The 13,258-nt window shown below is 27.6% G+C and overlaps 2 protein-coding genes across 2 annotated transcripts in view; one reads left to right on the top strand and one right to left on the bottom strand.

Moving 5' to 3' along the window:
* Positions 1 to 13,258, bottom strand: part of LOC112679572 — a 214,805-nt gene that overhangs the window by 173,859 nt on the left and 27,688 nt on the right. The gene's annotated exons all lie outside the window — the stretch shown is intronic.
* Positions 4,841 to 9,643, top strand: LOC112679575 (sugar transporter ERD6-like 6). The gene is made up of 5 exons (XM_025549446.1): positions 4,841 to 4,918; positions 5,641 to 6,072; positions 6,242 to 6,498; positions 7,539 to 7,924; positions 8,191 to 9,643. Exons 2-5 carry the CDS (start codon positions 6,021 to 6,023, stop codon positions 8,885 to 8,887), a joined length of 1,392 nt encoding a protein of 463 aa, XP_025405231.1. The 5' UTR covers positions 4,841 to 4,918; positions 5,641 to 6,020; the 3' UTR covers positions 8,888 to 9,643.

Raw genomic sequence — 13,258 nt, 5'->3', positions numbered from 1 at the left:
ATTGTAAATATATATAATTAAATTATGTAACTAATTTTTGAACGCTGTTACACGATTTGAACTTATTATAGTTATTTGTACAACATGCATATTTTTTAAGTTAAAACTTATTTTATTTTTTATTTTTTCGTTTGAAATTAATAAAATCAATTTTATTTTCACTTTGACGTGCACCGCAAAAAATCATATTTTTCTATAATGATTTAACATTATAGTATTACGTTCGTATTGTGTACACTCAGCAAAATCCATAAAAGCAGTAGCGTATTTTAGAACAGAGAGGGATCCTGGGTCTCGACCCCCTCAAAAAAAAAAAAAAAATATCATAAATGACTTGCTACGAAGATACAGAGAAAGAGAACATTAATTTATGTCATGTGATTGTAAATAACTATTCATTTGAATTTATAATAATAATATAATAATATAATTATTAATAAATGCCTTAAGTACATGTATTTCTGTATAATATTATAAAATCACTTATTTTTCAGAAAAATGTTAAACCCCCTCCTCCTACAAAAAATTTAATAATACGCCACTGTATAAAAATATTATACATATATATATATACATATAAAACTATTATCATATATTATAATACAATCTAATCGATTTACTTAATAAATAAAAAATCCATCTCCAAAACATCTACACTACCTGAGCTTATTTTACAACGTGGTAAACCATTTTATAATGATTGAATACAGTACTCAACACATTTCATCTATATTACGTTGTATATACGTATATAATATTTAAGATAAAATATATTCATTCCTCGGTGGAAATCTATCACACTGAGCGTGAATTTAAATGTAAAAAGCTCACGTTCCGTGTAAATAATCAATCCATCTCAAATTTCCAATCGCTAATAAACATGTATACGATCCTATATTATATCTTATCATCGTATCGTACACTCGTATATATATATTATCATTTATCAAAAGTTATCAATAACTGATAATTATTTCTCGTCCAAAAGATAATAATTAATCATATATTTTATACGTAGGAAAAAACCATAAATTGATAAATGTTAAATATTTAAAGAGCAAATTCCAAATTTAAAAACTTAATGCAAAATTTAATTTTAAGATGAAATTCATTTTGAAATTTATAAATTAGAATATTATCCGAAGAGTAATTAAACACGAATTAAGATTTTTTTTAATGTTAAAATAAAAGTGTATAGCTTACCCCAAAGTATAACTGAAAAAAATTATAATCATTAGCGAATATTTGAGTAAAATATTCTGTATGAAATATTCTGTATGAATATTAATTTTATATTATATTTCAATTAAGTGCGTTTTTATATTTTCGTCTCCCTAAATGTAATCTCATTTATTGTTTAGCCGTAAAATTTTAGTAAACATTAGTCCTATTTGTTGGATCGACCAAGTATCAACCCAACTATTTGACATCCGTACTTCACTGCTACAGGACTATATAATATGAATGCGTTGTATACACGTTCGAAATGCGTTTAACCTCTACTAATACATCATCACATCAACTTATTGCAATAATTCCAACAACTCATAACTCGACTAGGATTAAGCAATTTGAAGTCCGTAGGCACTTATCACAATATGGATAATTTATTTCATAAATGATTTAGCTAAACATACATAATATATAAATATAAAATGTACAATAATTTCATTAAAATATGTTTTCAATTAAATTACAAATATTATTAAAAATGTCGTGGTTTCCATTTGTTCGTAGATTTAGGCCTATGTAATAATACGACCCTTCTCACGACCAATCTATTGATTACAGTCCACGTTGGTTTTTTTTTTGTATATATATATGTATGTAACTTATATAAAAAATATAATAAAATATTAAGAATATAAATTATGAAGGTACAAAGGTGCCAACTTAATCATCATATTAGTTAATACCTATTAGCTTGTATAACACAGTTTGTACAATCCAGTGACCATTGTAACGAATAATAATTACAATAAAAAAATGTATATTTGTATAAAAATTTTATAGAAATTAATGTAATTAACATATTTTTAATAATATTGTATAATGTAACACAGTATAGCATACCTTATTCAATTATGTATTTTATCCGAGTAAAAATTACGCCCAGAGTATTCGTATATAATTACTAAATAACAATAAAACATAGTATACTTGCAAACAAACTTTACAGGCTATAAATATTATTTCATAAACAAATAGTATAGGAATCTGTACTTCACAATAATGATATACATTGCACAATATATATTAATAACGTACATTATATTTCATAACTCTGGGCTTAAAATTTTATTTATTTGGGTGCTTAAAACTTAATATTAACCATCACGATTTTTGGAATGAAATATAACATGATATTTTAATATATGCATAACATGATGTCTAATTGCATCATTTATACGTGTGTTCATATCACAGAATAATGTATTAGATATATTGCCATTTGTATAATTTATTATAATAAGTACACTGATTATTATAGGTGTATACTGAAAATGCATAATGAGAATTAACAAATTAAAAAAAAAAAAAACAAGATAAGTAATAATTGGACTGATTTCCCACGTAGTATTTTCAATAAAGATGATCACTGGTTTGAGCTGTTATCCTTGTGTATATACAATATAATAGAGAATAGTTATATTTCTATAACAATTAAATACGCCGGACCTGCGTTAAAATAATTTATTCCCTCAAAAAATAATTAAAACAGTACGATGGCAAATCAATATTTAGAGCATATTAAAAAATTCTGATCGAGATATAATATATTTCACTGTATTATTAATAATTGTTTTTTCCCGGTGTTCAGAGTCTATGTAATATTACACAACTGTTAAAAGTAGGACATATTTATAATCAGATGACTTAAACTGTTTTAATTTAATTTAATTTTAAATTTTGAAAACTAAGAAATGTAATAAAAATTAATTAACATATGACAATAGCTATTTCAAAAACTAATAATTAAATTAATTTTGATTAGCAGTTAAAGTTTAAATTTAGATACAGCATATTCATTAAACGACAATAGTAACCTATTATTAATGATTTTTTCGTTTAAAAAAATGAATGATTTTCTGTATTTAAACTTCCAATATTTCCAATAGACAACCGTATAGTTTTATTATAAAAATACCTTCAAACTACCCATTCATCACTGTATGTCATTTTTTTTATAAGCCCTAGATATTCAAAAATAATACCTAACTAAGCTTTAATCAAAATCGTTTTTGGAATTATTTTCAAAATTGTACAAATTACAGAAAACTATAGCATTACTACCTAAACGACATCATACAGGAGGTTCAAACTATACTATGCGAACAGTATTTTATTAATAATACTTTTTTTTTATAAATATTATTTAAACATTAATTTTAATTTTTATATTCGTATCAGGTTTTATATTTTTACTGCATTCTAATAAAATATTTGTTCAGCAATCAATAAATAACACTTTACAAATATATTTTCAATAAGATATAAGAAAAATTTAAAAACAGAAAATAAAAACTAAGCATTATCATGTAGATCAGTGATATAATATATTAATCTATGGAAGATATTATATATTTGAAATATTTGAAAACCAAAAATTTATAATAAATGTGAGGAAATAATTAATGAATATTTTATTATACATCATAATTCACTGTATACCTACTAGTATAATGTCGAAACGGGATAACTTGGACTTTGATAATTTAAATTATATTCTATGTCATTATTCATATATATTTTAGTGTTAATTCTTCTAGATAACTAAAATAATTTTTAATCCTGTTATAATTCAGGATTGAGTTATCGTAATTCAACTATGCTACCTTTAAAGATAATTTTAAGATCATTGCTAGTCGTAACACGTATTTTTAATTACTTAATTAGCTTTTATAAGATTAAAATCTATCAAAATGATTTTTTTTGATAGATAAAGCTTTTTATGATAGCAGTGAATAATTATAATTAAAAATATACATGACTAATTAATAATTCTTAACCACGTTTTTTGTGTTTCAGGCATTAGTTACCTACAATCTATATGCATGCATAGCAACCATCTTATGTGGTACATCATACATTGATGATAAAACTATAATAATTATATGTTTATTAAATAATTATTTAAACCATTTTTTTTCTCGATAATTTAGTCTTACAAAATTTGACTGTTAATTGTTACGATAAAATTCAATTTACTTTTATGAATTGAAGTTCAATTTTTTTTTTATTAAATAATATTCTATTATTTTTACAAGAGTTTTAATACTTTTTGTTTTTTATTTGTATTTAATATCAACCAAAGTATAGTGTGAGAACAATTAATAATAATTTTGGTTTTTTCGGTTCAACTTAAATCTCACAAACATTCATATTTTCTGGAAACAAATAAATTTAAATTAAAGCGAATGAATGTACTATACGCGTTTCTATAGTAATAAATTCAGTATTATCGAGAAAATATTTATTTTAAAATATAGTTAGTAAAATAATAAAAATTAAATTAAAATTAAAAATTAGTAAATGGTTAATACTGGTAAATTAAAAAATATATATATATTTAAATATAGGTCATATAGGTAATATCGATAACTTAAAATAATTAATATCCGGATATAAGATTAGATTTATTATCTAAACAGTATATTAGAGTAAAATCATCTAAGCTAACACATTATTAATTTTTCGTGACTTGAACACTATTCAATGATTTGCTCACATTTGATTTTCACAAAATTTCATTACGAGGAATACAACAGTCATTTAACATTAAAAAGTCTTGTAATTTTTTATATCATATTGTGTGATTTTTATCTTATTCGACTGACAAACTATACGGATTTTTTATTTAATGTTTAAGATTAACATTCTTTATTCGACGTGTTTATATACAGAACATTTTAATTAAGTTAGTACATAACTTCTTATGTGAATAGTAGCACTTAGAGCGGTTTTTCTTAAATAAAATTTTAAAAATATTATTACACCGTATTTTTCATACATGCTGTAACATAATTTAACATTAATTTTTACATAATTGGTAATATAATTTCAAACATTTTTTTTTATATCAACTACCACTCCGTCGTCATTGATAGTTCTGAATTTAAATATGACGCTAGAGAATCCAACGTACATTATAGTATAAATTATTATATGTAGATATCTATTATAGAGATTCACGTATATAGTGCGTTCACAATTAGTTTAAAGTAGAAGTAAGAGTTATTGGTTAATTCAAATCGTATTTGATTTTAACTATTAATATTTTTTTCATTATTATTAGCACATGGCAATTCGTTTTAATGGTCATAAAGTTTATTTGATAAATCAAAAGTTTTTTTTTTCTGATTATCTTTGAAAAATTAAAACATTGATAGTATTAATTAATAAAATAAAATATTTGATTTAATATTATATACGATAAGTTGTTGAACGTTCTATACATTTTTCAAAAAAGACTGAAAAATAGTATTATCATTGTGGTAGCATGATATTTTCCGAAAGCCGTGTCCACAATAAGCACAGACAAATGAGTACAGTCAACATAGATTTTACCAGGTGTAATAATATTTTTCCACCGTTCTCCAATTCGTGAACGAAACAGTTTAAACAAATTGCTTCTCACAGGTGAACTGCGTTTTCACTACTTGCTCTGTGATTGAAGCACCGATACACAAAAATACGGATAAAGACGGAAAGTAAACAAGTTCTTCGATTCGTTGTGTGTATGTATATAATTAATAATTATTACTGAATCCAATTCATGTTTCGATCGTTCATTAAATGGCATTGTGTAAACGCGACTTAATGTACAATAATTTAGCGATAACGAGAAGGTCAGTTCACTTGGTTGTAGATTACATGAACTAGCATAGCCGTTTAATTTTTAAACATTATTATTTCAAGTCAGTATTAACAAATCCGTACACCAAACAAATTCTATTTACCTATTCGTCTGAAAAAAAATTACACCAAAATCTCGCAATATTCCAATTTTCATTTACGAAATGACTCTTCTACCTGACGGTTTTTCCAAACAACTGTATTCATGTTTCATAGGTAGGTGTATTTTGAGATAATTTTAATTGATTTATAAATTTAAACACCTGGCCTTTACACCTGGCTGTTTTTTAAATGTTGTGTTTTGCACACCATTTTTATGACATAAATATTGTGTTTTTTATGATAAATTATAATTAATCTCGTGACATTCGTGTTTAAATATTAGTATCATTACCCCTATTGATGGCCGGGACAACGTTGGGATGGTCTTCACCGATGATGGAGTACTTAGTGAACGATAAATCGCCAGTTTATTTAACCTCGTCGGAAGAGTCCTGGATGGTGACTTTGATAGATGTCGGAAACGTTGTATTATCGATACCAGCCGGCCTAATGATGGACGGAATAGGGAGAAAGATGTCCGTGTACCTGACGGTACCGATAACGCTCGCCGGTTGGATTTTAATTTTAATTGCTGATCACGTAAGATAATAATCAAGATATTGTTTTCATAAAAATAATATTTTCGTCGAGACTTGAAACTCAACGCAATCCACCGATCCGTTTATTAATCAAATAATACGATCCGTACAACTATAATCTAGTCCTATTTAATTTCGACAATTACTAATAATAATAATTACGGTAATACAATTTTAACAGCCGACAATTTGAATACACTTATTGGTTATTACTTACATAGCATATTCAAATAGTTATTCGTCGAAAATAATATACATGCGCATGCAGTACACTTTGTATTATTATGTTCCATTATATCGATTTTATAGTTAATTCACAATGAGTTGTTTTATCGAGGTGATTTGAAACTTTTTTACAATCCAAAGTTCCAATCACAAAAATAGAATACCTAATCAAATCATTTTTTTATGCTGTATAGCCAACAATTCACCAAGATAAACTTACATTAAACCACTCGAAACTCGAATCTAAATTAATGTCCAGTGTTACGACAAAATCTAAGAATTGTAACAAGTCGCTTCTATGCCAATAACAATTAACTAAGTACAATATTTTATAATGGATAATATTTCTGGTACAATGTTCGAAACACGATACTCGATGGCTATTTACACGACTCCCAAACGGAAAAAAATTTCCCTACACAGTTCCTCCAAATTTTTTTTTTTTATTCAATGATGCGAACGATGTTTAAAATAAACATAAAATGCATGCCAAAACCGGGATACGAATTTCCCTCCCGGAAAAACAAGGCTAGCTGCGGGCTTTGGCTTTGGTCTGATCGTTGTACGCCAAGTGCACAGCGTGTCATTCGTTATACGAAACGTAATTGCTTTTTTGAAATTATATAAATGCAATTCGGAGACAATCAACGCAGTGCATTTTCTAAAAACATTCAGCCGTATAAACTCATGGTAACACGAGCAACTGAATAATTATTGTAACAATTATTGTAACGCATCGAGCCGATAGCGATTAAGTGCACATCATAGTAGATTGCCGGTATTTGTTATGTGATACAATATTTTATGCATTCGCAGGTATGGTATCTGTACGTTGCTCGGTTCTTGCACGGCTGCGCCATGGCCATATCGTTGATCGTGTCTCCGTCATACGTGGGCGAGATGGCGAGCATTTCGGTCCGAGGGTCATTGGCTCTGGTACTCGAGTTCACTTACGCCGCTGGCCTTTTACTGGCCTACGTCGTCGGGTGGTTGGCCGATTACGAAACGCTGGCCACGGTCTGCGCGTTAATACCGGTGATTACCGGTGTGCTGATGATCACCATACCGGACTCGCCGTACTACCTAATGATGGTAGGTAAATCTGAAGAAGCGGCCAGGTCGTTGAGAAAACTCAGAAGTTACGATAACGTGGAATTCGAAGCAGAACTGGAAATCATCAGGCTGTCCGTTACGGAGAACAGGTAATTATATTCCTCCGCTGATATTGTTTCAGACATATTCCAAGTTAGTCGACTTGTATGCTAACAATTTCATGTTATCCTATCAACTTTTTTTCGCCGCTGTATCATGACAACTACTTCCGATACTTAGCATACGTAAACATGCCATGAATATAATTATACAATATTATAATATATAGCTATACTTCCGCGGTTATAATTATTGTTTTTACTTTTTTTTTCTTATACCGTCGAATAATAATAAGCGTTTTTCTCGTTTCACGCAGTTGTAAGGGACAGTTGAGAGACCTTCTGCACAGGGACCGATCACCGCTGATCATCGTTCTGACGTTAGCCGCACTGCAAATGGTGTGCGGGGCCAGCGTGATGGAAGCATACGCATCGTCCGTGCTGGCGGACACGAGGCTGTCACCGAACGCTGCGGCCGTAATCTTCGGGCTGTTTATAATGGCCGCGTGCCTACCGTTCGCACTGACCGTGGACAAGTACGGACGGCGGCCGCTGTTCATGGTGTCGTGCGTGGGCACCACAGTGTGCCACGTGATCATAGCGGTCGTGCTGTCGATGGAACCGGACGAAGAGGGCCGGGTCGGCTGGCTGCTGTTGGCCAGCGTCTGCGGTGCTGAGTTCTTCATAAACATCGGGTTGATGCCGTTGCTGACCGTGGTCCAGTGTGAGTACTTCCCGTCCGACACCCGGGGCTTGGCCAACTCTGCGGTCGTGTTCACTATCACACTCACATCCACCGTCGTACTCAAGTTGTACCAGCCGGTCACCGAACTGTACGGCAAGCGAGCCAATTTCATCGGCTACGCGTTGGCCACGATGTTCGGCGGCATGTTCTGCTACCTATGGGTGCCCGAGACCAAGGGCAAGTCGTTCCTGCAGATCCAGACGGACTTTGAGACGTACGAGTGGCGCGACCACAAGGGCCACCGGAACCAGACCTACGAACGGTTTTAATTGCGGCGGCTATCATTCGCAATCGAGGTGTCCTTCGCAGTTGCTGACACGTGTTATTTTTCTCTACCACGTTCGCCCCTTGAGCTGTCGTACTCATAAACACACACACACACTCATACACACACAAATACTTAAATAACTATCCACCCCTGGGGGCAAAACGTCAGCTTGCACAAGTCGTCAAATTTTTCCCGCGTCAAATAACTCCTGCACAGATGTTTTGAAACACCGCTATGAAATGCAGTTCTGCTTTTGCACATTTTAAATTTGAAACTTATCGATTAAATCGTATTTTTTGAATAGCTGATCTGTTCGTCACTCGTAGAAACAAAAATCAAAACAATTTTTGAGGTGATTGAGACAAGGAGAAGGGGCTTTTCGTTACTCGTGGTGTTCAACACTCATATCGGTATGACAGGGACTAAAGAGGTGATTGATAGGTATACCGATACCTCGTGGCCGCTACAAAGATAAGTACAAAAGCCGCGAATATCTATGTAATAAATAACAAGAATCGAGAAGTATAATTAACGTTTTGTTATTAATATTCTATAACCGTTCCCAAACCTTAATCGAAATTTAAATCTTCGGGAATTTTAATCAATCATTTTTCATCGTCCTCATTCTTATTAAACACATTCTTTTATATACTTATGTGTACAAAAATACACGAAAATAGCGTTCTTATAAGTTTTTTTTTTTTGTATTGACACATTGATCTCACTTAGAAAAATAAATTCACTGTACAGATATGCTTTAGCAATAATATATTTAAAAATACTACATTTTTTAAGTTTGTCATGCATGAAACAAAAATCAATAAATTATTCAATACGATGTTTACAATGGACATAATTTTATAACACTAAATCGCCTCCATATTACACATACCTGTTAGCGTAACGAGAATAATATGTTATTACAATTGTATACTATATTATAACTATTGAATATTATTTAATGTTGAAATAATTGGTTTAAAGATCTATTTTTTAAAGATGTATTATAATGCAGACAAATTTTTTACTATCTTATAGAAATATTTGACGAAAATGTAAATTTAAAGCCTAAATCAATTTGAAGCTGACAACAAATGTATAGTAATTAATATTTAATATTTGTATACACATCTTAATTACTAACAATAATATTAATTAGCTTTGTATTTAATTATCAATTAAGTAAGTGTACATTTATAATATATATATATATTATTATTATTATTATTATTATTAATTTTATTGTTAGTTATTATACATTATTTTAATGTACCTATTTAATTAGAAATCATATTTTCTATGATATAAACTATTTCAAATCTATGAAACATTCTTATTGACATTATAATATACTTAATTAAAAATTTAGGAAATTTATGATTATTTCTGTTTTAGTTGAATTTTTCCATTAATTATAATAATAATAACGTGTATGATGAGCAACTAGTTGAATGTAATATATATTTATACAATTATTATTATTATTTTATTTTTTATTAATGATTAATAACAAACGATTGGGATTATAATTGCAAATGTCTTTAAATTGATGAAAATTAAATTAGTTTTCATTTCAAATTGTATTATTTCAAGCACATATGTTACAAATTTTTAAAGTAAATTTATTACATACATTTTATATTCAAGTAAAAATATTATATTATTTGATATAATTGCAGGTTAAGTATTCTAAATTTAATATAATATTGTTATTACATTGATTTATTTTTATCACTAATAATTATAATTCTAAATTTGATTAAATTGAATGTATTAAGATTCATGTAGAAAATCTAAATCTTTAAAAAAACATTATTTCTACATTGATTATATGGTATTTTAAATTTAAACATATTTCACATAAGAAGCATTATCACTGCTATAAGTATCATTTTATAAATTCAACATAATCTAAAGTAGTTTATATAAGATGTATACATTTGATAATAAGCAATATTTTAGATTTTAATTACGTCATCACAAATTGTGAAAGAAAAAAAATGTTGCTAGTATTATAAATAAATATATAAATATATTTCAAATGAAAATTAAAACTAAATAGAATTGTTTACTTTATCATCAGTAGAGCGCGGATTTGTATGCACTTCAAAGTATTGAAATATTCCATATAATATGTAGTAAAAATCATGAAAATATGCAAAAAATATGCAGTCAAAATTATGAAAATATGCAAAAAAAATATGCAAGAATTTTTTATTTATTTAAAATGTATAATTCAACTTATAATAATTAATTACTTAAATACTTAATACAAAAAATTTAGGGAATTTTCTGAAATTAATTTATTTTTAAAATTTTATTTATTATTAAAATGAATAATCAAATGCATTTCAAGTTTATCTTTTGTGAAGCTATGTCGTTTATCGGTTAACACATTTTTAAAGACTGAAAACGAACATTTGAAGTCAACCGAAGTTATTGGGGCATATTTGAAGCAAGTGGTATGTCGATAACCGACTGACACAGCAAGAGCGATTAAGTTTACGATGTAATCAATTATTTATTTTATAACTAAATATATATATATATATATATATATAAATTATTATTTAGTGACTATGAAATTTAGTTTTAATTTTTCTACTTGACAAAATATTATTTTATACATTTTTTTTTAAATTTTCACTTCAATATGCAATAAATTTTGAATTTTGCCAAAATATGCAAAAAATATGCAATAACCTCTAAATATGCAGAAATATGCAAAAAAAAATGTCACCATTAGCTTCAAATTATGATGATTCGTGGAGATAACTGACAAAAATCCAAAAGTATTGAAAGGAAAAAAATATGCAATTGCATAGAAATCCGCGCTCTAATCATCAGCATAAATTATTCAAGTAGTTTATTTCTACTTTAGTAACATTTATATAAGTAAAACGAAAAAAAATAAATGATAAATTAGTAGAATTTCATCAATAAATTAAGTAGATTTAATTAATTATTACATATTTTGATTCGTAATTTTAGTAAATTATATATTTTTTATGGATTTGTTTCAAAATTAATAATTTTCAGCCGAGGAAATAGTAGAGGGATAAGATGTGAATACATGATTAAAGGCAAAAGAAAATAGAACATTTGCATATCTAATGAAATTCTTATCAAAAGTAACTTCAGAAATAAATTTTAACTTAATTCTCATGATTTTAGCAAAAAAACATAGGAACTATTTTATGTTAAATTTTTACTAATTGTTGCAGAAAAATACTATCGTAAAACTTACGATATTATTAAGTTAAATAAAAAAAATTTTATAAACTACTATTTAGAAATGACATAGTAATTATTTTGTTTAAAAAGTATTATCAAAAACACAACAAATGTCTGCAAATACATAGTACTCGTATTATACATTTAATGAAAATAAACAAATTTAAGTATAAATGTGAAGCTACTTAATTTCTTTAACCTAAAGCTAAAAATAAAATTATTTTTATATAACCTATGAATTCGATAAATAGATATAATATACCTAAATCAAAGCTACAGTTAAATAATAATACTACACGCCTAAAATATTAAGTAGGTAAAATGTAAGTTATTTTTAAAATTGTCAAAACGAAATATTTTCTATTTTATAAGTGTCTAATACAAATACACACAAATTCATCTTTATGGTAATAATAATAACTTCTTCTTCTTCTTCGATTTTTAAAGCCCTATAAGGCTTATTACCGCAACACAAATCAGCTTCAGATCACTTTATTTATTTTTTAATAACAATAACTAATAATAATAAATCTAGTAATTCTGTAATGATATTTTATAGAGTTGAGATATTGAAAATGAAGTTATAAGAAACATATATCTACATTCTACATATATTTTTGTTCATTTATATTCATGTAATACGAATACGCAAAATAATTTTATTTATCTTCTTTATTGATAAGAAAAAATAGTTATTAAAATTTATATAAAACAGTTTTCTAACTATAAACACTCTATTAATCTAACAACATCAATATGCCTACATTTTACCTCATTAACTCAATTACATTAACCTTGACGTTGATATCAAACGTTTTGATTGTTAACATTGATCAATACTGTCTTAAGGTATTCAGTGATTCTCACTAGAGTAAACAATATAAGATTCTCGTAAAATACTCAAGAGATCTAGTACAAATAAATGTATTCGTTTGCACATATTGCACAAGTGTATAGTTTAATTACTTTAGTAGAATCTAGACAAAAGCAAAATCCAATATAGTCTGTAAAGTTTTAATTCTACCTCGTAACGAAAAAATAAAAAAAAACATTTGGACAAGATTTACTAAAGAAAACATAATGTAACATGATCCGCCCAAATAAGTATTAACATTTAAATATCGAACAAAATGAATAC

The sequence above is a fragment of the Sipha flava genome, unplaced genomic scaffold (genome assembly GCF_003268045.1).
Source record: "Sipha flava isolate LNK unplaced genomic scaffold, YSA_version1 164_pilon_pilon, whole genome shotgun sequence".
NCBI lineage: Eukaryota > Metazoa > Arthropoda > Insecta > Hemiptera > Aphididae > Sipha > Sipha flava.
The sequence above is the reverse complement of the archived record's forward strand: the minus strand, read 5'-3'. Positions and strand labels throughout refer to the sequence as shown.

Bases quoted from the DNA above. Each gene is read 5' to 3' on its own strand.
- LOC112679575 (XM_025549446.1), top strand. From the start codon at position 6,021: ATGACTCTTCTACCTGACGGTTTTTCCAAACAACTGTATTCATGTTTC. The intron at 6,073-6,241 runs GTAGGTGTATTT...TTTAAATATTAG, and splicing joins ACTGTATTCATGTTTCATAG to TATCATTACCCCTATTGATG. The intron at 6,499-7,538 runs GTAAGATAATAA...ATGCATTCGCAG, and splicing joins TAATTTTAATTGCTGATCAC to GTATGGTATCTGTACGTTGC.